This window comes from Triturus cristatus, chromosome 2_2 (assembly GCF_964204655.1).
Source record: "Triturus cristatus chromosome 2_2, aTriCri1.1, whole genome shotgun sequence".
Lineage (NCBI taxonomy): Eukaryota > Metazoa > Chordata > Amphibia > Caudata > Salamandridae > Triturus > Triturus cristatus.
In genome coordinates this window covers 672,481,034-672,506,059 of record NC_140582.1, presented here as the reverse complement: position 1 = coordinate 672,506,059, position 25,026 = coordinate 672,481,034, and the positions used below count along the sequence as shown (strand labels likewise).

Here is a 25,026-nt window from a genome sequence, read left to right as displayed (position 1 = left end):
TTCAAAAGCTTTTACCCATTGACGCCATGGAATGCTGGGTTTCCCAGGTTGCTGCAAGAAAGGAGGCGGTTGTGCAAATTGCTGAGAAGAAGCCATTGTTGTGAGAACAGTTAACAATGAAAACGTATAGAAGGTGTCAAAATGAAGACCAAATAGTTTACATATGAAAAAAAAATACAATTGGTGATGTAAAAGGTATGTAACAGCAAAACAAGGTGAGCAAAAGTGAGCAAACACATGTAAATTAATAATTGTAAGGTGAGCCTGTCACCGAATTTGAAGGCTCCAACGTGCATATGAATCAGTACTTTTAAATAGATAAGGTTTGCCTGTCACCATAGAAGTGTGCAGGCTGAATCCTACCTGAACACGAAGCAAATATACAAATGAATCAGCTGCTTCTCCACTGCGTGGCGTTGTGTTTCTAGGGTTACCAAGGTAACGGATTGATGAAACACAATATGGCTGCCAGCGTCGATGTGCGTACGCGTCATGCGTTAGTGCGCATGCGCGAAGAAACGCGTGAAGACCACCAAGCGTTGAAGGCAAGTGACGCTGGGAACGTGAAAATTCCCAATTTAATGCCCCAAAACGATGTTCGATGGGCCAGCAAAATCGTCGTGTGAACGAGGGGTGACCTCCGAGCTGGAACCGACGAAGACCTCTGCTTGGGAGACGCTATGAATGGAGAGCTGAACGCCGCTGATTGATGAGAAGTCCTGGCTTGTGGGTGTTGGACGCGTAGCTTCGTCCGCTCATTGCCAGATGAAATGAGAAGCTCAGGAACACTTCGTTGCTCGTAAGTGTCATTTAATTTATTGTAATGAAATACCCACAACCAGGTGCTCACGCCGCATACCAGGATCTCCGACAACTGAATAACATTGTCAGAATCCTGGCATGCAACGTTCGGCACCAGATCATGGAATAATGCTTGAACAAAAACATACTACTGAATCAACATCCTCGAGCCACGCTACCGACACGAGGATGCCGGTAAGCGCATATATTACAAATGTACTTTACAAATCAACAGTGTAGCAATCTCTGTGTAAAATAATCGTGTAAGAAAAATATGCAAATTGAAACAGTGCAGAGTGTTGTCATAAAATAGGTAGATGACACGTTATGCTAGAGGTGGCGGGAAACAGCGTTTACAACGCTGTCATTACATCGCGTTACACTTACAACGCGGTTGTTACAGCGACCGCGTTGTTAGAACGCTGTACCTTTACATCGCAAGTCATTAGATCGACTTGCTGTAGGGGGCGCTCTCACATAAGGAATAGTATCATTTACTATTCCAACACCTTCCCTACTTTTGCGCACCCTGGAGTTGGAATAGTAAATTATACCATTTCTAAGTCCAGCGCGCCCCCTACAGCAAGTCGATCTAATGACGTGCGATGTAAAAGTATCGCGTTTTAACAACGTGGTCGTTGTAACAACCGCAGTGTAATAGAACGCGAAGTAAAAGCATGCGTTGTCACATGCTATATCGGGGTGGCTTTAGTGTTAGTGTTGACATGGTCTACAGTGGATGTCAAACTGCATAAAATATTGAACTCTTTGTATCCCTTTAGATGATGCTGACGGATTTCATGACATCTGTGGACCAAACAAAGAGCTGGATGAGGAGACGTGTCAATGTGTTTGTAAAGGGGGGTTGTGGCCCTCCAGCTGTGGACCTCACAAAGAATTGGACAGAACTTCCTGCCAATGTATGTGTAAAAACAAGCTTCTCCCCAGCTCCTGTGGGCCCAACAAGGAATACGATGAAGACAAGTGCCAGTGCGTTTGTAAAAGGACATGTCCAAAGATTCAGCCTCTAAATCCAGTGAAATGCACCTGTGAATGCACAGAATCTCCAAACAAATGCTTCTTAAAAGGCAAAAGGTTTCATCACCAGACATGCAGGTGAGCCGAGACAAAAAGAGGCTTTAGTAACTGAATCTCTGTGTAATATGCTACATATGGAAACGTGTCTTCGATAAACTGCCCTGCTGTGATATGTTCTGTAGATATGTTGGTTGCATAGGAACACCGAACATTTATGTGAAGAAGTACAACAGGCACAGTGAATGCAGAGATTATCTTCTTTATTGTAAGCTTCATATGTAGCAACGTTCTATCCAGCTGACACCCTGATAATAACCGACTCCTGAACACTCAGCCGTGGAGCCTTAAGGATAAACATTCTAGAGTACATAAAGGTTCTGCATAGAACGGGCTGGCTGACATAGCGCAGCATGTCAGGCAATTACCACACACCTTGCCCCAAACCTAAAACAAGAACTTTACAACACATTGAAATAACAGAACATAAAAGTATAATCAGTTTAAAATGAAATTACGTAGAGTCTCCGGAGCTTTGCATATGCGAGTGCTCCTGCGTATGGGAGAGGCAACCGCGGAGGAAACGGCATGGGTGTCTTATTTAGAGGGTGTGCCAGAATGCATGAGACCAATCCTACCTAAATTCCATATGCGCCCATCATCGAGTTTCACAGCATTACGAAACAGTTTGGACACCTTAAAAGGCATAGAAAATTTCCCACCAGCAGACTTCTGGGGATAACGTAATTTCACACGGTCACCCATGCATACCGTTGTGTGAGAAACAGCATCTCTGGTGTCAAAGTTCACTTTCCTCTTGGCTGACTTGAGATCCTGAACTGCCTCACATTGGGCACCCCTGTGAACTTCAATGTCAACACCTTTTCCCCTCATCCAAGACTGATACATGTAAGTGTTGGGGGTGCAGCCCCTAAACATTTCAAAGGGAACTTTCCCTGTGATCGAGTGGGGAAGTCAAACAGAGATCATCACCCTTTCAAATATTCCAGCCCTCCAGTCTTTGCCTTGCTCTTTAGCCAACTGGATTGACTCCTTCAGTGTGCAGTTGAACCTCTGTACCATTCCGTTACACTCGGGGTAGTAGAGAGAACAACGCTTGTGCCTGATCCCTTCTTTTGCCCAAAACTCTTCCTTTTCTTTTGACACGAGCTGGACGCCGTTGTCAGTCAACAATGATTCTGGGAGGCCTTCGCTGCTAAAGACGTCCTCCAAGAACTTAGTAACGTCCTTAGTTTCTATACTCTGAGTTACTTTAATTTCAGACCATCTCGAGTACATGTCCACCAACACAAGGACATAGAATTGGCCCGCCTCACTAGTCGTAGGCCCCAAAAGATTTAAGGCTACGTGCTGCCAACATCTCGTGGGTGCTTCACATATAACCATCAGTTGCACCCTAGTCTTGTAAGACTTATCACAGGCATTGCACTCCATGCAGTCTCTTATCATTCGTTCTACGTGGATATCAATGCCTGGCCACCAGAAGTGTAAACAAACCCTCTCCTTAGTTTTAGAGATACCTTGGTGTCCCTGATAAGCCAAGTGGATAATTTTCATTTTGACTTGTGATGGGGGAATGTGTCTGGTGGCCCTCCACAGCAAGCCACCACTCACAGAGAGTTCATCGCGAATGTTCCAGAACTTCCACGCGTTTTCACTCAAGATATTGATGCCAGTCCAACCTTCTGTTACCAACTTACATACATCATTCATGACCACGCCATTCTTCATGGCATCTTTACACTCTAGCTCAGAAATCACTCCTTCCACGATCTCGCACACCTTGTAGTCATCATCTTCCCATGCATCCTCGGGATCAACTGGGACACCCCCACACTGTTTGGTGACCAAGCGCGAGAGACAGTCAGTGACTTTGTTCTCTGCTCCGGGTATATAATTTACAACAAAGTCATCATCTTCCAGAGCAATCACCTACCTACATATTCTGGAGGAGACAGTATCAAGATTTTTCTTGCAGAACACACCCTTTAACGGTTTGTGATCTGAATGTACAACAAACGATCTACCCCAAAGAAATTTCTTCAACTTCTTGATGGCCCAGAAAATGCACAGCGCTTCTCTCTCGATCATGGAGTACTGTACTTCTGGGCCAACGAGTGCTCATGAAAGAAACATGATGGTTGCGCCTTTACGCCTGGACACGCTGGAGTGTGTAACAAAAGTGACGCAACTCCAGCAATGTGTCCTTTCACATGGGGCAAGCCCCATGTGAAAGGGCCTGCGTCAGTCTTACGCCTGCTGTGAGGCAGGCGCAAGATATTGACGCATTTGCACCCTAGAAGTGGCGCAGTGAAATCTCGTAGATTTCACTGCGTCACTTCTACGATGCTTACTTACGTGGGAACGCCCACCCTGCATACATTATACCTGACGCAGGTATAATGTAGCGCAGGGGTTTACAAAGTGACGCATCTAGGTAGATGCGTCACTTTGTAAATATGGCGCATCATGGCGCATGTTTTACACAACTGGTGCGTCACAAAAAGTGACGCACCGGTGGCGCAAAAGTGACGCAGGGGCTCATAAATGAGCTCCATTATACCTGATGCAGGTATAATGTGACGCAGGGCTTTACCACGTGACGCATCTCCCTAGATGCGTCACGTTGTAAATAGGCCGCATTGTTTGCGCCGCTGTTGTGTCAAAAAAGTGACGCAACTGCAGCGCAAAAGTCACGCAAGGGGCTTGTAAATCTGCCCCTTAGTGCCTCAATGGAGTCAGTGTACCTTTTTAAAGGACGTGTGTAGAGGCAGCCATCCCTAACCTGAGTTCATACCTTGGGTGTGCTGTTTAATAAGAATCTCTAATTCCACTCCCAAATTAATGCTGTCGGCAAATCTGCCTTTTTCCACCTACGTTTGATTCAAGAAGACATGCCTTTCCTTCGCTTATCTCAGAAATATGGCATATGTGCACTCAGACAGGCGCCCTAAACATACATTCACAGGTTGCATTATGATTTTTCTTTTTTTTACTATGCACTGTCCCAGTCATGCGGCATACTGCTTGGTTTCTGTATTGTAACTACTGACATTAAACTATTGTTGGTGCATTTATCCGACTAGAAGCTAGGAGGGGTGAAAAAAGTGCCGAGTAGACAGTGGCTAGTGGCTAGTGGTAATGCAGGGCAGTAATAGACTGAAAACCACTGTTTCTCTGTGTCTTGGGAGTGGAGAACAAGAGACTGGCGCCAAGATTGAGATGAGAGAACATTACACCAGATGATTGGTAAAAAGAATGAGGCACTCTAAAGGGCGAAACAATCCAAAGCTGCCGACCCATGCGGACTCTTGTTTACAGTGGATGTGTTGTGCTCGTGCACTAGAGGAGTAGCTACCAACCCTGATGGTTCTCGGCGCCTCAGAAAGCTCTTCCTGCAAACGCGATAACAAAGCTAAAAATACAGTTCACGTTGAAAGAAATTACAATCTACTCCTAGCCTCACTGCCGACAGACACATGATGCTGCCTGGAAGCCTGGTCTGCAGTGTGCCGGAGGTGTTTGGAGAATTGACTGCTTCAACAATCTGTCCTTTCCGGATGCAGACGTCTATAGTGAATGAGCACAGTGCTGCCACACACATTAAAGACAGCCAGTGGCTGAAGTAGGCTGACCCACTGTCCCATGCTGTATGCTGTAGTGGGTAGAAGCAATATGTGACTGACAGATGAACAGACTAATTGATGGAAAGAGTTATCTGAAAGCCCCTACATGTAAGTATACTATACATATAATTTTAGTTAACTCAAAAGGTCTTTGCTAACACCAGACCTAAAATGGAGCTGAGTGTGAACCTTTTCATTGTTACGTTCCAGTTCCAGGCAGGTATAAAACCTTTCAAGGTACTTAATCCATCTATTGTATGAGAGTCTATGATGTTGACCTACAGTCAACTTGTAGTCTCTTGGGACACCTCCAAGTGTCAGCCTAGTGACCAACCCAAAATATCAGGGCAGTCCCAAGTAAACGAGGGCTTGATTGTAAGCGAAAGCAACATAAATTAGCAATACATAAAGAGTTGAATCCAGTGCCTAAGCCAATAGTAGAGATAAAACACAACACACAGTGTGTATAAAAGCCAAAAATGTAAGGAGTTACCTGGATAACAAGGGATGATTTCTTACAAAGAGTGAATGGAGTTTAAATTCCATAGAATATTCCCAGTTAAAAGAGTTCTGTTTTAACCATTGTATCAAATGGGTAGAACATATGTATCACTAGGGTAGGCATTTCTTTACCTAGTCAATTTGTCTTGAGTTTAAATGGGTGTCTAAATCTCCCTGGAATCTTTGGGAACTCTTTAACAGAACTCCTCAAAATGTAGATCGTGTGTCTTGTGGCACATATAATAATGATCACCAGTTCCCTTATTTCTTTCTGGCAGCACTGCCTAGGCAGTACAATACAGCCCTTTGTGTTTCTAAGTAAATTTATTTGCTTATTGGCCTGGATAATTATGTGGTTGACCAGGAAGAATATCCAGTGGTTGGACACTCAACCTTTCTAGGAAAATCTACTGCATTTGCATCTTTAATGTAAAAAGGATTTTCTTTGTTTTTGACTTGAATAGCTTTTGCAGACTCACTGTAGAGTGTTCTAAAAAGGGAAGTTATCAATGAATCTAATAGTAATCTTGAAACCTGAGTGCTATATGGGGCATATCACATATGGAATTTACAAAGAGAATGTGACTTGCTCTGTGCATCTATGCTGAATCATTGAAAGTCTGTTATGGGTTATGCAAGTTTTAAAATATGCTAATTGCGGTAAAGGCAATGTGGAGACCTTTGTGAGAAGTTGGCCTGGTATATGCTGTCCACTAGTTATAGTGGGCACCCTGTACCAGTCCAAACAACCCCTTATTGGTTATAGGTTAAAGACAACCTTTATTGAAAGCTATCCTAGTGGTAGCTATGGAAAGCAGCCTTCAGGCTAAGTCTTGAAGGAATGTAGAGCAGCTTTTTATACCAGTCTATAATCTCTTGAGTGCCTAAATGAAAGATAACCACACCGGGTATATATATAAAATATATGTATTTATTTCTAAACACACCCTCCTAGACTCTTTATGAGACTAGAGGTCAAAACACATAAGTTACACTTCAAATATCACAATAATAAGCACAAATACACGTCAGGCCCTTGGGGCGAGCCAAACCATATACTAAAATAGTTGTATAAGAACCACGACTTAACTAGACACAAGGCCTAGAGCCTGTAGAATCACTGGGACCCCAAGGAATCACCCAAGGTAGTGACACAGGAGACCCACGGGGCCGTGTGCAGTGTGTGAACACAGCCGCGAGCTCCCGTTAGCCTCTATGGGGATAGTCGCGGTTAGATTTTTAAAGATTAGGGACAGTTAGAATTGAGTCAGGACCAAACCCTCTTGGACTTAGGAAGTTCTAGGGTCAACACCCACGGGAGCACCGGAGTACTCGTGTTAACTCACCCAGGGAAGCCGGGTGCATAGGTGTCAAATGGTGTCGAGTCGCGTCGTCGATTTCAGTGGGAGCTGGCGAAGAAGTGCTGCTGCCGAGAAGATGCGAAGTGTCTGAAGAGATCCAAGCCTGGATCGAAGATGAGAAGAACCTGAAAGCAGAGGGGACAGAGTCTGGGTCACTAGCCAGTGAACAGGAAAGCAATAGGCAGAGGCCCACCGATGGGTGATTTCAGGTGAAGAAGGTGAAGCTTGACTCTTCAGCCACGAAGACCAGGAGGTGTCGAGGACAACCAGGAGCTGGATTTGAACTGTCCCACAAAGGATGTTGAGTGCTGCAGCGTCGGTGCCCGGATTGGACACAACAGGCCTTGGCAACAGCAACCCACGCAGAAACAAGAAAGATGCTTCGGTGCAGACCAGCAAGGTCTGTGGGACTCACCACTTGGTAGGGAGTCGGGGCACGTCTGGAGCAACCAGGGAAGCCCAAGGAAATTCAAATTTACCCCCTCAGGGACCCACCAGTCGACGGACCAGGGATCGTGAAGGGACCTCGAGACGAAACGCAAAATGGCGGCCCACGGGTGGCTCGGAGTGACTAGGCCAACAATCTTCGGTGGATTCTGTGCTTGAGGTGGGGCTCCAAGTCAGCACAAGCACGACTTCAGGACATGTCGAGAAGTCAATGCACTTACAAAAGTGCACGGTGACCAGGAGTTCCGGTTCCATGCTACTCACAAGGGCTGCGGGTCTCAGCTTTGAGGGGAATCGGGTCGGCCTCTGAGATGTCTGGAAATCCTCTTCCTGGGCTGCAAATACTTCGGAGTCCGGCAGGAGCTTCGGAAATGCAGACCGGCAAATTGCTTTGTTGGTGCCTGCCAAGCAGGAGAGTCACTCCTTGACCCCAAGGGAGAGTTCTTCAGTCCTCTAGTCTGGAGTAGAGCGTTGAAGTTCCAGGATTCAGCTTCAGAGTTTCGTCCAGGGATATCTAAAGTTCTGGTACAGAGATTCCTTACTTATACCTAAGGAAGGGGTTGGACTAGCTCTGGGGACCCACCTATGGGAGGGTTTGGAAAGTGGGGTGGCTACACCTATTTCCTTTGTCCAGTTTCGCGCCAGAGCAGGGGCTGGAAGCCCCTGAACCGGTTTGAGCTGGACTATGCACAGGGACACCAAATGTGCCCCCAGTGCAGGACTTCAAAGCACTCAGAGAGTGCTTCCACCCAGCCCCAAAACACATAAGCCTGTCTGGGAGGTGGTTACACCTCCCTGTGACAGGAAACCTATTGTCCAGGCCTCCCCTGCCGGAGTTTCGGTCAGCAGCAGGAGGTCAGACCCGTGTCTGTGGCTGCAGCATCCATTTTGTGATGCCAGGGCTCTATTAATTTTCTACCGGGTATACCAGTGGGGACATGTCTCTCCATCTAGAAGGGTGGAATTCTATCCCCGCTGCTAGAACTGGCGGTAGGGTAGGATTCCAAAGTGTTTGACACCAAACACGACATGTTTCCGTGCAGCCATCCCAATGTTAGCATTTACCGCGAGTTTATAATGCACTCAAGATTATATGGTCAGGCTGCACTACAAACAGCATCAGAGAAGGGTCTCCGAACGCTGCAGAGGGGCTATGCTCATGCAGGGGCACCCTCTCACATAAGAACCAAGCCCTCTGCCTTCAGGATTGATAAGGCCTGCCATAGGAGTGACTTATAGGTTTATATGTGTGTATATATATAGTGATATAGGTAACCTATATCACAGTAAGGGGTGCATGTACCACCTTACCCAGGCTGCAGTAGCAGACCTGTGGTGTCATTTTGGGTGGCTTTCCAGGGGTGGCATAATACATGCTTCAGCCCCTGGTAGGCCTCTGGGGTACCTATGCCCTGGGTACATAGTGTACCATATTCTAGGGACTCACAAGGGTACCTCAGGATCCAATCTGTGGTATACCTAAAGTACATGCAATCAATTTAGAGCGGAAGCAGCTAGGCTGGGGCCCTGGATAGCAGGGTCCCAGCCAGACTAAAGTCGAAAAACAGTGAAACACCAGCAAAAAGTGGGGGTAAACATGTGAAGCAGATCCTACTCTCCTACAACCTTGAACTGCTTAAATACTTTGGGCCATATTATCAAGGAACGGCGATAACATTATCGCCATTTTAACGGCAGGAAACTGCCGCTAAAGCGGCCATAATGGGCTTGATAATATGCCCTTGTGAATTCCAATAGAAGCCCAGGTTCTGGTGTGAACATGGGCTTCTATTGGAATTCTCTGCGGCATATTATCCAGCCCATTATCGCCGCTTTTGCGGCAGTTTCTTGCCGCTAAAGCGACGATAATTTAAACGCCGTCCTTGATAATATGCCCCTTTGATATTATGGATAACTGTACCCTGTACACATTTGGACATTATATAAACTAACTGGGTCTATGTTGCAGCATTGTAGTATATTTCAAAGCACATTATATAGGGTATAGATTTAACTACTTAATTATATGAACCCTTTTTAAAAGAAAAAGTACCAACCCTTTTTAAAGAGGCATAGTCCTTGAAATGCTCCACAATTTGAGAATGTAACCCCCATTCTCAAAATAATTTCAATATAAGGTCATTGCGGATTTCCTGTGCATTAACCAATGTTGCAAGTTTAACATGCTTAAAAAATCAATAATTTAAAACAATATTTTTCCCAAAATATTATTGGGGAAACCCTCACAGCTGCCTCCATAAAGTGATTGTTTAGGTCCTTCCAAGTATTTAACAATATTTCCTGGCTAAGTAATTTGACATGCACTCTGTTCAAACATTTCCCAGACATAGATTGGGGGAACCTTCATAGGATTTATCTGTGATAGACAAATGCTCTTCAGCTCTCATGAAGTTATAGCCATGGTTTTGTAAAATATATTAGTCACTGCTAAAAGTCCCAAAACAAATTAATGTAGAGGGATCTGCACCCCCACCCCCCTCCTGAAATAAACATTAACAATAAAGTGGTCTTAAGAATGTACTATTTGCCCCTAAATGTTCCAGCAAGACCATGCATTCACTATGTTTTCTTTAAATCATATTAAGAACTGGCTTAAAATTCCATCATTTGCCAATAGTATACTGAGACATGTCATGTGGAGGGATCCTAAAAACACCATGTAAATTTGTCTTTATATTCAGTAAAGTTTTGAATGACCCATTATGCTTGAATGTTCACCATTTGCAAGTTTATTTTTCGAAATTCCCTAAGGGATGTCCTCCACTTCACTGGCCTATAAATTGAGCTTTAGATGCACTTCCGAACATTGCAGGACTAATGTGCTTAGAAATTTAGTTAACCACTTAACAATACATTTCCAAAACATCCTTTAGGGGGAGACTCCTAGCTTCCTATGAATTTGAATTTAAATCCTGACAAGTTTTGAACAGTCATAATGGTCTGATATGCACAAATGCACCATGAGTTCTTAATGTTACTAAACAATTTATGTGGGAGATCTACATGCTCCTCACTTGGTTGGTGATCCTATATTATTTTAATCAAAGGCACTAACCTTGTGAACTCCAAAATGCACCAGGTGCCACTTCATTTCCTAACACGTCCAGTGATGAGACCCTGCTTTCCCTTTAAAATTGAATGTAAATGGAATGGAATGTAAATCTTACAGTGTGTTGCCCACATTTAGTGGGATAATGTGTTATAAAATGCACCTTTTGTCAAGATCATTATATTTGCTGAAAAATTCACCAATTGTCTATTGGTGCCCCCTATTTACCCGCGGGATGTCACCCAATCTCCTGATGAATGATGTTCTAGTTCAATCCCCCCTGCTGCCATTGCCATCCCACACTCATATGGAACGACTGCAAACCATATCTCAATTCTGTAATAACTGGCTTATTGCCATATATTTAACCGATAGGTCTTGTAGTTAGCCTAATCCAAAGCTAGATTGCTAAAATTATCGTTGTGTACTACAACTTACAAACTTAAATTGTACATGCAGAGTTGATTGAATTAATTTTAACTGAACCAGCCTCAACACAATAAACAGGAGCTTCTTCAGTTTTTTGTGTTTCACCCATCCTGACACTGCTGGATTCATATGCTTCGAAGTATTCCACTTAATCATTAAGTAATTTGATCTAGACTGTTGGGACAGGTAGTCTTCTGCATGTCTCTGGAGAGAGTGCTTTTCCTGCCTTATTCTGGGCTCCGGGCAAGCCACTTAAAAGTTACAGTAGGGTTTCTAGATCCCTATCTCAGTGAGCATGACAATCATACATGTCCATTGAGGGTCTCCCTGTTTACATGGATTGAAACCATAGAGCTTGGCTCTTAGGTCGATGGGGTATGCCTAGTACACCCCTATTTCCCAGAGAGTGTCTACTGCCCTCTCTAACCAGGCTGTAGTGGACTGACAGTGGTAGCAGCAGTAAATCTATAGTCAGGAGGGGTGTGTTACTAGCCACCTTCCTGATCGAGGCTGTGCAGTCTCCCCCCAGCCTGGGGTCTGATTCCCTTTGTCTACCTGGGACATGTGTTTGAGAGCCAATGGGTGTATTGGGGAAGGATGGTGAGTTGAGCCATTGTGTGTAATATGAGCTGATCTGATAGACAATCCAGCTCCCCTGTAGCCCACCCAGTTCCTTGGTGAGGCCTGATGGGCTGGGGTAGACACTCTGCTGTTATCTGGGTTTAGCTACTCAGAGGTCCCTCCCCCCCTGGTCAGGGCCTCCTGGTCTAGAGTGATTAAAATTCCTCTCTTGAGAATAAGCCGGACTTATACAAGGGAAGACAATACATCACCCTTAGAATGCTATGGTCATGCATTGAACACACCATAAATGTGCTTTGTGATTGGAGGGAAACCCAGGATTCAAACGTAGCAGACCCTCTGATTGGATCAGCCTATAAATCAAAGGTGTTAAAAGTCTGGCCTTAGCAGTCAGATGTTGTCAAGATTGGTCTTCGATTCTGAAGAGGCCAATGCTTTAGGTGGGGGTTAAGGGTTGATCAAAAATATTTGACTTTACATCAAATGCTGAAACTATATCACTTCAATGCAAGGATTTGTATCATGGCTCTAGCGAATGAGAGTAACTCTGTACAACATTGTCTCTAAGATGAAATGCTAATTGCGTGTCTACATGTTAAATGTTTTTTTATAATGCTTAGTGTCTAGCAATGCGACAAATTGCGAGGTGCAATTTGCGAGTCGCAAAAATGTACAACAGTATCTCAGACACTTTGCGATTCCTAATGGGGTCGCAAATTGCATGCCTCATGAATATTAATGAGGAACTTGCATTTTGCGACCCTATTGGGAATGGCTGGCCCTCCCAGGTATGGTGGACTTCTTGGCTCATCAGACCTCCATGTCTGGGACTGCTTTTAAATAAAGCAGTTTTTTTTAAATGCAGCCCATTTTCCTTAAGAGAAAACGGGATGCATTAAAAAAAAGAAAACTGAAACTTTTTTGTTTCATTTTTTTAAGGGCAGGTAGTAGTCCTTGGGACTACTGCCTGCCCCTAAAAAATATTTGCCCCTGCATTCACAGAGGGGAAGCGGTCCCCTGGGGACCCCTTCCCATTTGCGAGTGCTTTACCAAACTTTTGAGAAGGTTGGTAAACTGCAACTGTTTTGCGACCGCAATTGCGGTCGCAAAACAGTCTTACATAGGGCTCTGACTCGCTATTAAGAAGGGACGCCCCTTGAACGTCCCTTCCTAATAGCGAGTCGGTAATCCTATTTAGCGAGTCGCAAAAAAATTGCGACTCGCTGAATAGGGTTAGTACATGGCCCATTTGTATTTGCTTGCACAAACGGGTCACAAACCCGTTTCGGCATGCAGAATAGGGTCGTACATCTGGCCCTAGACGCTGTAATTCTGTTTGGGGTCAGAACTGTGGCCCAGAGGGTTGTAGACACATCTGTTTATCACTGTTTATCCTACTTTTATGTGTTGTACAATTCTCTTGTGTGTATTAAAGTACTTTCCTTTTATAAAAAGTAAAGCACTGATTGGACATTGATTTCATCAGCTCAGTATGGGGTGAACTGTATTCTGAATGCCTAACTTCACTTCACCTTCTTGATTATCCTTGGACTGATCTGTCTCACTACCCAGTGAGACTCAAGTGCTGGAGAGAAGTACTTGGTTATCCAGTTTTTGAGTCCACTAGTACAGAGGCCCAAGGACACTAACGGGGAACACTCCAGTTGGTGCGATTGGAACACAATAACCCCTAAGGGCCCTGGTGCCCAGGAAGCCGGGTCTAACACAGACTCTATATTTATCTTCTATATTGAAAGACATTGACTGTAATCACAACTTTACTGACTTCTTTCGTTGATGAAAATCCATCGCAATTACTTTTAACTACCTGAAATTGACATATGTTAATTTAAATAATTTAGGTTCTAATTTTTGTTCCCATTGTTTTGCCAAAACCTGCACAGTGATATGTTCCATCAATGTATCAATGTTGCTGATCATTTCTTTTGAGGCACAGTAATCTTTCAGAAGTTTGGGACCCCGGCTATCTGCTCTAGATAGAACAGTGTATGGTAAACGGCATGGCTGCTTATGTCAATGTTTGCATAAAAACATGAGGACCTGATGTATGAAGCTATTTAGTTGTATTCAACCCAACTGTTCGCTAAATTACTGGTTTTGTGCCTGCTGAATGACTATGCAGTATACACTAAACCCATTTTGTGACTTGGTAAGTGCTTATCAAATCGCAAAATGGGTTTAGAAATGCATAACAAATTGCAATTTGGAAAGGGGGGGTGTTTAGGGCTTCTCTTCCAGAATGTGATTCCGATTGCTATGTATTACTGGTTTAGGAATGCTATTTTGGTTACAAACTGTTGATAGGTAACCAAGGTGGTCACCCATTTGTAAAAGGGTAGAGGTCCACTTGGAACATGTGCCTCTCCAGGCCACCATTCCTGTGATGGCAATTCACTAGCTCATGAATTGTAACTAGGAAGGTTGAATTGCAGACAACTCCAAATGGTGATTTTGTGATCCGGCCTAATAGTACATAGGTCGGGTCGCACAATCAGAATTGAACTGCAATAAGTCAGTGCGCAATTTGTGCCCACTTGTTGCAAATCATTTATTTGTACATCTTGGCCACAGTGGGGTGTTTCTCTGTACTTTACTTTCAGTATCTGTTGGTGTTTTTAAGTTGGTATTTTGCTCTGAGTACAGTCATGGATTGTTACTTTATGCACACTGAGAAAAAAATGTTGTCTAACTATGTAACCATTAAAGGTACATGTAATCCATAAAACATTAAATATGTTTTAAAAACATGCATACATAAAAACATCGATTAAAACACAATTGGTCGCCCAACTACCAAACCAACCTTGTAGTTCTTTATGAAAATTGCGAAATGAAGAAAAAAAGGGGATCACAACTATAGCAAGAATAGCAACCAACAAATTTTGATAAGTGCATAAACAGCTATACGATACCCCAACGTTTCGAACTGACAGTCAGAAATGATAATAATACATGAAAGAGAAGGTATAAGGAAAGCATTTAGTGATCCCCTAACAAAAAACCAAAGTGAAATTAACCCCATGTCTCCTGCAACTTACTACACAGCTCAAAACGTTAGCGACACACAAGTGTGGATATCCCTGAGCATCAGTAGCTGTAACGTGGCAGGTCTTACTTTAGTGAATGTTAGATTTTTCAAAAGAGGTATTAAACAGCGTTTTCTTGGTAAAAGTAAAATGCGGACAGAACAAAACTGTGCTCAAGAGTTCGTGCAGACAAATTGTTGCACGCAGGGGCCCAGTGTACCCGGAGGAGACCAGCCCTTAGGGAAACTGATCAAATATACAAAAAGGTTAAACCTGATCCTAGTCAACAGCTGCCACTGGTAAACATTGGTCACCCATGTCAAGTATGGTTCTGTAAAAGGGACTGTTTTAATTTACAGTGGGTGCGAGCAGCAGGTTTCTGTAGCTGTTTTCCCTATTTGCCTCAACGTATGTAGAAAAAGTGTATTTAACCCAATCAATCTGCTTAGTGAGTGTCTCCGGGATGGAAAATAGATCCTGGCGACCCATGTAAGTGACTTTCAACTTAATGTCAGCCAGCTAGGGTACTGCTTTCAAATTATCTAAAGAGAGACAATCCCTAATAATCAGTCTATTCAGGGAAGGCTCACTTTTGTATCACACCGATATTCATTGTAGTAGGGGCCTTAAAGCAATGGTGTCAGAAATATATTTAAGGACCAGTTCTTCTTGGACAACAAAGGAACCCTCAGCAAGTGCCTAGCAAACTTATTCTCCTCAGGCCGGATCCTGTGACAGTTCCTATACCCCCAAATATCACTGGCATAGCCGACACACATTTTTCGCACTAGATGTAAAGAAGGGGTTGAATCGGTTGCCGGCCCAGCCTAGCACCAGTATTGAAAGCCGCACCCCATTAACAAGCCAACGTTAGTCTTTTGGGCTTAAGAAGAGGTCCCCAAGTATTCCTATTGTCAATCAGAATACTAAAATAGTTAAAGATGGGTACCTGATCGATTTCATGTTTATTACAGTAAAAAAAATTCTGTTTGGTGGTCTTACAACCAAAAGCCCTGACATACGATTTTGTATGATTTATGGAGTGATCTAAATCATCCATAAAATCTGAAATATTAACAAACAGGAGATGCATCCCTACTGCCATCCTAAACATGAAGATTTCATCGTCTGAATGCAGCAGAACAGGTAACGCTCGCTGACCAACACGAGGGACATCACAATTCTTCTCAATTAGCACCTCCTAAGACATTTAATATTGATGATGAACAAAATGGATGCCAGCATGCAGCCCTGCCTGAGACCATCAGTTGTTGGGAAGGATATTGAACAGCGGTCATCAATACAAAACCTGACAGATGCAGACATGTCCTTGTGCAGGTCCCCCAAGAAAGATAACAAGGCCAGATCTACTCCTAATGGCAACATCAAAGCCCATAGCTTGGATCGATTTACGCGATCAAATGCAGAGGTGAGATCCAGTAAACTGAGGTATAGAGTACCCTTCTTGGCTACAGTATACTTCTGGATTAAAAGATATAGGTTCAGTGACTGATCGATAGTACTAAGACGAGGCCTGAACCCATACTGCAAATTAGAGCTAATGCTGTTCTCTTTGATCCACATAGATAGCCTGCCCAGCATCGCCTGGCCCAATACCTTGACAGTAGTATCAATCAGGTAGATGTACCCATAACATTTCGGGTCACCTCGATCACTCTTTTTAAACACAGGGACAATGATGGATTGTACCCACAAGCTAGGCAGGCCATGTGTCACTGCAGCATTTATAACCTTGGTTAACAGAGGAGCACAGAGACAAAGAATATCAGTCCTATAGAGATCAGCTGGTACTCCATCAGGTCCTGGAGCATTATTGCCAGTCAATCTCAGAATGGCCTTTGTTAACTCCACCACAGAAATTCGAAGATATGGGAAGAGAAAGAGCAGAATCTGACCCTGGTTCCAACTAATATATATGTGAGAAATGATCAAACCATTTGTCTTCTCCAATCACGGAGACGAGGGTGGGTGCAAACTCTGCCCCCAAGAATGGAATATTAACAACGCTCCAGAAACTACTTCAGTAAGAAGAAACCCATTCGAAAAGAGGTCTTATTTAAGACCTTGGTGCCAATGGTATTCCCAGCACTTGACTCACTTGACTCACCAGTCATCACACAGACCTCTGCAAAAAGCAATGAACATCTAACCATACAAAACAACAGGAGGGAATCCCTACTGTGCTTCATCTATCTCTCCATACTAGCCCAAGGGGGTCACCCTATAGTATTAAAAGGACTTTTGCCCACTGGAATTCCAGGTGGCATACTTCATCATAGAGTTCTCGTCCAGATACCTAGTATATCTGGACGGGGTTAGCCTAGGTAGCCGGGGGAGCTCTTTGGTTATTGAGTGGGATCCTATATTTAAAATAGTTTAGGCTGTCCTGACAGTTTATTGTATTTTCAAAGGGCACCCTGACAGAGTTAAAAACACATGGGGATGCAATAAGGAAATTAGTATCCTCTGTTTCCAACATGTTTCAGCCATCACACCAGTGCCTGAGCTAGTTGGCTTTCGTCAGGACCGCACAAGGATTCTATTATCATCCTATTTGTCTGCACTCAGTTGTGAAATTTCCATTCAGCATACTCATAAATGCATACATCCTGACCCATTTGGTCCTTATGTTCTCATTTCTTGAGTAGTGTCCTATTTAGAGCTCCATGAGGGTAAGAAAGCAGGTGGATCTTGTAGTTAAACTTTCATCAAAGGTCTCTTCCCGGCCATGAACCTATTTGGTTCCTCCTTCATGGATGAATAATAAAGATCTTATAGCATAAATAGTAATGCTTCTTACATTAATAATTATAATAAATATATGAATATATCACACATCATGAATAATCTTCTCCAGACGCTGACATTCCAAAATGTGTAAAGATTGAAAATAAATGACATACAACAGTTGCGTCCACGAGCTCTATAATCACTGACTCTAGTTTTAGCAGCCTGTTTGATAGCATTTCAGAAAACAGACAATTCTGCATCCCATATTCATCCTTTAAACTTTTTCAGGCTTTTCTGGAGATTTTTGAAGCCTGATAATCGTGGCATGTCCATAAATAACAGATTATGGCTAGGTATTTCTTGGTAACTCAAGTTTAATGTCACAACCTAAGGTTTGAGAAGAGGTAAGTTTGATATGTTCATGTGGATCTTAACATTTTTTGATTTATGATGCAGGCAAGCTGTACCTTCAAGTTATGTAAAGCAGGTCTAATCCTTTTCTTTCAATTGTTTTTCTAGTTGCTACAGATTACCGTGCACAGTTCGAACGAAACGCTGCGATGCTGGTTTTTACTTCAGTGATGAGGTTTGCCGCTGTGTGCCCACATATTGGAAAAGACCTCATGTTAACTAGTGAAGAAAGGAAACAACCATTTGACATTTTGGTGTACATTTTTGTACAAAAAAGAGAAGACATTGCGTGGCTAACTTGGCTATTTCAGTACACCAGAGGACTCTAATGAATCACAAAGACTTGAGCACATTGTGCATTCCTGAGCAAGTAAAATCAGCTGGGCCTCGTTTTCTGCAAAGAACTGAAAATGGATTTTTCTATCAATGACCAAACAGTCTATGTTTTCCTCAAGATTTTTTTAAAGATAATGACTATATAATTTATTTCCACAAAAATATTGTGCCGCATTCCTGTTTATAGCAGTAACAATTTGTAAAGCTCACTGTGATCAATATTTTTATATCATGCAAGATATGTTTAAAATAAAAAGAAAATTGTATTGTATTCTATGCTAGTAAGAATTTCAAACCCAATACAGTATTATATTGTTGTGGCCTTGTTGGGAACACACTTAGGTATGCATGATTAGGTTTACAGCATAAATACCCCAATTCCAAATATTGAATCTGAACATTTGCATATGCAAGAAAATAAGGCAGAACTATTTCCATCTTAAAGAAAAAATAGACATATCTAGATTCCGGGAAAGAATGAAATACAGGCAACAAAAGAACCCTAGAATGCAAATTCATGTAGTAGAAAACTTCAGCAAAGAAAATAGTGTTCCAATTTAAGTACTTACATTAGGTTCTAAGCACTAAAAATATCCAATTACCCAAGAGCATCCAGTCCGAAACACAAATGTGATCCTACATTAATTACAAAATGATTGCACACCAAGAACCATATTCATTGCTTCTTTCTCATAAGATTCGCCCAAATGTTTGAGCACTGTACATGGTTTAATCAAATGTGTTCAATATGTGTTGTGCAATGTTTCTCCATATCATAGTAAGATACTTAATGTTGTACTCTACTACTTCAAGAAAAGGGGAAATATCCAGAGGTGAAGATGACTATGCATAAGTAAATGGAGCAATGTTGGGCAAAACATACTGAATAAATTACCCAGAATTCTATGCCATGCTCACAACCTCAGATGAATCTCATATGTAATAAAGAATGAACCTTAATAATGTGCAAGCATTCCTGAACTAACATTTCAATTGGTATTTACTATTGTTGCTCATATTGGAATGTTTTACAATATCAACTCACATCAGTTAACTACTTTTATTTTAGTCACTCTAAATTGTATTACTTTTTTCTCAAGAAAATATATATTTACTTGGGTCCTGATTCACAAAGCTATTTTGCCCCTAAATGAGCAAATGTCAGTGTTTAAAAGGGAAAATAAAAATTCCTGATTTACATATCAAGGAATAGGGAAGTTTGCTCTCATAAATGTTTTTTGATCTCATGGAAATTCGATCAGTGTGGTGGAATATCATTTGAGTGGGTTCCTGCAGTAAATTTTGGTGATAATACATTAACTTTTAGGTTTGTAGGTGAACACACATTTTTTGTGTTCTAGGATTTCATTTGTACATGCGTAATCCTAGGAATCTGTAACTGAAGTCCTGTATAAATTTCAACTAACTAGCAAACTAACAAAAATTATAGGTATAAGTCCACATGTGTATATTTTTGGGAAATTTGCGAATCAGATTCCTCTATTCTGGCTGTTCAAGAAACAAAGATATCCATCTGCCTTATCCCCTCAAATGCTATTTTTTTCATTTTTTTATATCAGAATGAAATTGTAATGGCTATGCTTACATTGCTGTGCTCAGATGGTGATCAGCTAGTTTCCACAATCTTTTCTCAAATGCAAATGATGTAGAATGGTTGTGCAAATCATCTCATAATTGTCTAGATTTGAGGATGGTGCCAAGCATTATAAAAAAAACATCTGATACCAATTGTTGTTTGCTTCTAAACAGGTTTTGATCAGCTGAGGAAAAAAGGCAAATTGACAGCTAATTGCTAAATTATCAATAAAATAGTTGAGTTGTAAGATAAACAGCTCTTCAAACAATGAATAACAACTTGAACTAGAACATGTTTGCAGTGTAGGGCCTGAGAAACTTGAGGAATGTTTTTGTGTTCACCAGTGTGAATGGAAAATGAGCAGCTATGTTGTTCTCGCTCTTGAACATTTTGAATGGGCTGACAATTAGACAATCCTATTATCTTTCATTGAGGAAAAATCAGAAACAGAAAAGTATGTGCCAAAAGGGGGAGAAAGGGAATGAAGGAGTGGCCTACAGAGCTACATTAGGTAAATATTCATATCTCATAAACAATCATAGAGCACAGATGTCAAGCAGAGCACACCAGAAAGGGACAGTGTAGAGGTCACATAAAGAGTGCAATCACACTATTAAAAATCCACTTGTTTTGGCTGAAGGAAATTCCAACCAGGATGCATTTAGTGATCTACAATCAAAAAACGCGAATGAAATTGACTTGTTTGTGAGTCCCCGATGCTGTATTCAAACACCAAATGTAATATCCTTTATGATAACAGTGAACATAGAATTTAGAAGAATGAATTAGCGCAACTAAAGGTGAATGCAAAAAATGAATAGAAGAGTAGCTAAAGGAGAACTCCTGAGTACACCAGAAGTTAAGGAATGAGAAGTGAAGCAAACATTCATACTAATACCGTCTGACATCCTACTTAACTATAATCAATATTATCCAATTTAACAGTGTTTATCCAAGCCCTGTCATCACAATGAGTTTTAGAAATATGGGATTGCCAAAGTAGTGAGCATACTGTAAGACTGGAAAGGTTAGTTCTTAATTGGGTAGAAGCAATCAGGTTCACAGAATACCTCGGATGCATTTTTTACAGGTGGTGCTTCTGTAATATTTTTAATGGAAATCAAAATACATGCATTATAAGAGAAATAATTATGATTGTTCACATGGTTCAGAGGATTCATGAGCTCTTTTTAATTGTGTGCTGGGCAATGGCCCAATGTATATTATGTTAAATGAAATTAGTTCTGTGCTGTGCTGAAGGAGTTCTGGTATGCTGCTGACCCAGGGATTGTGGAAATGCTCAAAACAAGATAATTGACCTGTTGCCTACTTTATGGACAAGGTCCCTCTATAATTCATAGTGTTCTCAATGGCTGAAATGTAACTCTGCAGTATTCAATGTATTTCATCTATACTGCAGATCTATTTTAAAGTAGTTTAAGTTTTCATAGTCTTTCTTTATTAAAGGCACTATCACAATAGTTTATTGTTCATAGGTCATAAAACGTTATTGATGTGTAAAAAAAATAATTGCAATTTAAAACAGGAAATCGGAGGAAGATCAGTTATTGACAATATGTGCCCTTAATAAAGAAAGAGAAACAATTTGTTAGCATCCACCTTGCAAAAATATAACATACAATATCAATCCTACTTCATAGCAAAAGTATTGTGTTATCAGCATAAGATTACGTTGTGTTTCATTAGTGCAACATTTTGTTACAGTACAATCACAAAAGCTTCATCCTGCTTCTTCTACCTTAGCTGCAGTGAAGCAATGTTCTTGACTCTTTTGAGCTAGCGAGTGTCTTACCTTGAGGCGCAGCAAACACACTGAAGTTGAAGAGATGCTTTTCATCCTAAAACATTTTCTTTCATTATTAACAGTGCTCCCTTCTGCATGCCATCTGTCAATTTTACCAGATCATCAATGATAGGTAGTTATGTGATGTTCCTGTGCAAAAAAACCTATCCCTTAGACTCGAATAACAAGGGGTTTAATTATTCGTTATTAAAAAGGCGGTAGAATGTTGTGACATTTGGACCAGACGTACATCTGCAAGCTATTTCCAACACAGAATCTTAACATACTCTCCCAGGTTGAGGTCTGCTTAGGAGTACTACAAAGACATTATGTTTGTTGAGCGGATTTACAGCACACATGATTGTAAGATCCTGTCCCAAAGCTCAATTCTCGGGACTTTTCAACAATTTTCTTTTCTTAGTTGTTGACTACCTCTCTCTGCCTTAGAATCCACTATGAAGAAGATTTGCATACAAGAGCACCAGCTGAGATCTGGCTTAGTCTAGGTTGCACATTGTCCTCAGCCATTCACAGTCAGTTTTTCTAAATATTGTCTCCTAACATCCCAGCACACTAAATGTTAAGATCAATGAAAGCCATGGTGTACCACTTTCTCTTATGCTAGCACACTTCTTCTGTGGGCTTCTGTAACTCACTGCCTGATGTATCAACATAGTCTGGCACACAAGGCTTTTTAGAAAGCACAATTACATTTTCATCTCTCAGTATTGGGACCAGTGGTCATACTATTAAAGGGTAATGTTGTAAACATATTTCTACTGCTGGGGGCTACATGTCTTCTGTTGCTTTTCACTTTTCTACTCTACCTCCACTAGGCTTAGTAAATCTAGGGGCATTTTAATTGGTAAAGCTCCCACTGAATCCACCATTGCATCTCCTCTATATCTCCCATTCCAGCCCTTGAGCTTAAACTCATTATTTTGGTAATTGAGTAATTTCTTCAGCACCAAAGCATTTATTTCCATAATCTTGCAGACAATACCCATGATACGCACTGACAATATTGTAATGTATTGTTTCAGATAGGAAGACAAAAACATCATATCAGTTTGTTAGCTGGGGAGGGAACACAGTTAAGAGAAAATATCTGTTCTAATTGTGTGGGACTTTAGAACACTAATGCTAAGTACATAATTTTTCTCCTCTGTAATTTGAGTGAGTCCACATGGGATTTCTGTTCTAAGCCATGGTGTTACTTTCACTCAACCCCTTTTTAAACTCAATGTATATAACAGGGGCAGAGATATTGGTTCTTTGAAATGTACCCTGTGTTGAATAGGAGTGTCTAGCTGTTGCTCCTCTCCTTCCTATAATTCAGTTTGTTCTCCAGAAAGCATCATGTTACTCACGCGCCCTAAATGCCTAGCTGTGGCATTCCCAGTATTGGTTCTCATATCCACATTTACTTTTTTACAATATAGTTGTGAGTCTGCCATTATTTTTGGGCTTATGGGTTTAATGGGGGGGGGGAGTGATGGGAATGGTGGTGAAAACACAAAAAATGATCATTCAGTCTCTCAAATTCAGTGACAGGAAAAAAGCAATAATGACCCCATGCACTGGGAGAAAACGTCCAGGGTGTGGGGGCCATTAGGTTTAAAACAAGAAAAAACCTTTTACATGTTAGATGACCAGCTGTCATTGCTGACGTTACTGTCCATCAATCTATTTCCATACTGGCATGAAACACCATGATGGCGGTTCCTGTTAATGTAGAAAGTTGTCTGCAGGGCCTGCGGGCAGCTTTAACTTTGGCAGGAGGAGGAGCCTAGTGTTAATGTTTAACAAACAACAGAACACTAGAATATTTAAAATATGTTAATTACAATTGAAAAATTAAAATAAACAGATATGTTTATATTAAGTTATCCAGTATTGGGGTATCTTTCATAGATTCACATGCCTGAATCATTCCCCGTTGCCGAGGCGGGAGTCCCACGGTAAAATACTAAAGCAGTGTCCTAAGTAAATAACAGTAGTAGGCTAAAAGGAAGTCAAAAGGCCTAATCCTAAGTAGTCTATCTACCTCATTATATGAAATGAACTAAAAAATGAGTTCCAACCAATCAGCTGCCAGCACCCTCTAGAACCTTCCCAGCAGAGGCAGTTCTCCTCAGATTTTCACCGCACGTCATGTGGAAGGGAGTCTCCCAGAGTGCCTACTCAGTTTTTCACTTCTTTTCTTCAGGATGTCTGATATAAAGGCCCTTTTTAGACCCTGCAGGACTTGTGAGAAGAAAAGGGTCCATGTGGATGACCAACACAAGGACTGCATCTACTGCCTTCATCCAGAGCATGTTGCTAAGGATTGTAGAATTTGCCGTACCTTCCCTCCAAAAACTCTGAGGGATAGGGAGGCAAGGCTTCTCTTATGGCTCAAATCTTCTTTGGCTGAGGAAGATGATAAGGCCTCAACTTCAAGCAAAAGGGCTAGATCTTGAGACAGCTCTTCCAGTGAGGGGAGAAAACATCATAAGTCCTCCCATGTTGTTTCTGACCATTCACAGAGGTCCCCTAAACCTTCCTCTGGGTCAACGCTGTCTTCGCCCTCTGAGGAATCCAAGAGGTCTTCAACTTCTAAAACTGTGAGTAAAATCCAGCTTAAAACTCACTCACTGGTTCCATCATTGACGGTTTCCGTCACTTCTGCTGCCCCCTTGTCGACTGCTACCATCTCGACAATGGCTATTTCTTCACCTATTGTGTCGTCTAAGATCTACCAGTAACCTGCTCTTAAAGACTCGTCGACGAAGAGTTCATCGTCTAAAACACCATCGACGACGTGTCGTCGTCGAACTCATGGACGAAGGTACTTTCCTCTTTGAAATCTATCCCATCGACGTCTGCAACGTCGACGACAGTTCCGTTGACGACAGTCCCGCCGACGTCAGTTCTGTCGACGAAGAGCCCGTCAACGAAGAGCCCATCTACCACAGTCCCGTCGACGAAGACCCCGTCGACGAAGAGCCCGTCGACGAAGAGCCCGTCGACGACAGCCCCGTCGACGAAGAGCCCGTCGACGAAGATCCCGTCGAAGGTTAGCCCGTCGACTACGAAGAACCCATCGACGAATAAGTCATCGACGACGAGTTTATCAGTCTTGCAGCCATTACATTCAACGCCTATATCATATACTCATTTTCAGTAGAAAACGTACCAAAGGCAGGATTACAATAAGTCTATTGC

The 25,026-nt window shown here is 42.0% G+C and overlaps 1 protein-coding gene across 2 annotated transcripts in view; it reads left to right on the top strand.

Moving 5' to 3' along the window:
- Positions 1-18,689, top strand: part of VEGFC (vascular endothelial growth factor C) — a 418,203-nt gene extending 399,514 nt beyond the window's left edge. For both annotated transcript variants that reach the window (XM_085641867.1, XM_085641868.1), the window contains exons 6-7: positions 1,584-1,917; positions 18,191-18,689. In XM_085641867.1, the coding sequence (XP_085497993.1) occupies positions 1,584-1,917; positions 18,191-18,305 (449 nt within the window). In that variant the 3' untranslated portion in view covers positions 18,306-18,689. The remainder of the gene's footprint in view (positions 1-1,583; positions 1,918-18,190) is intronic.
- Positions 18,690-25,026: the final 6,337 nt, after the last annotated feature.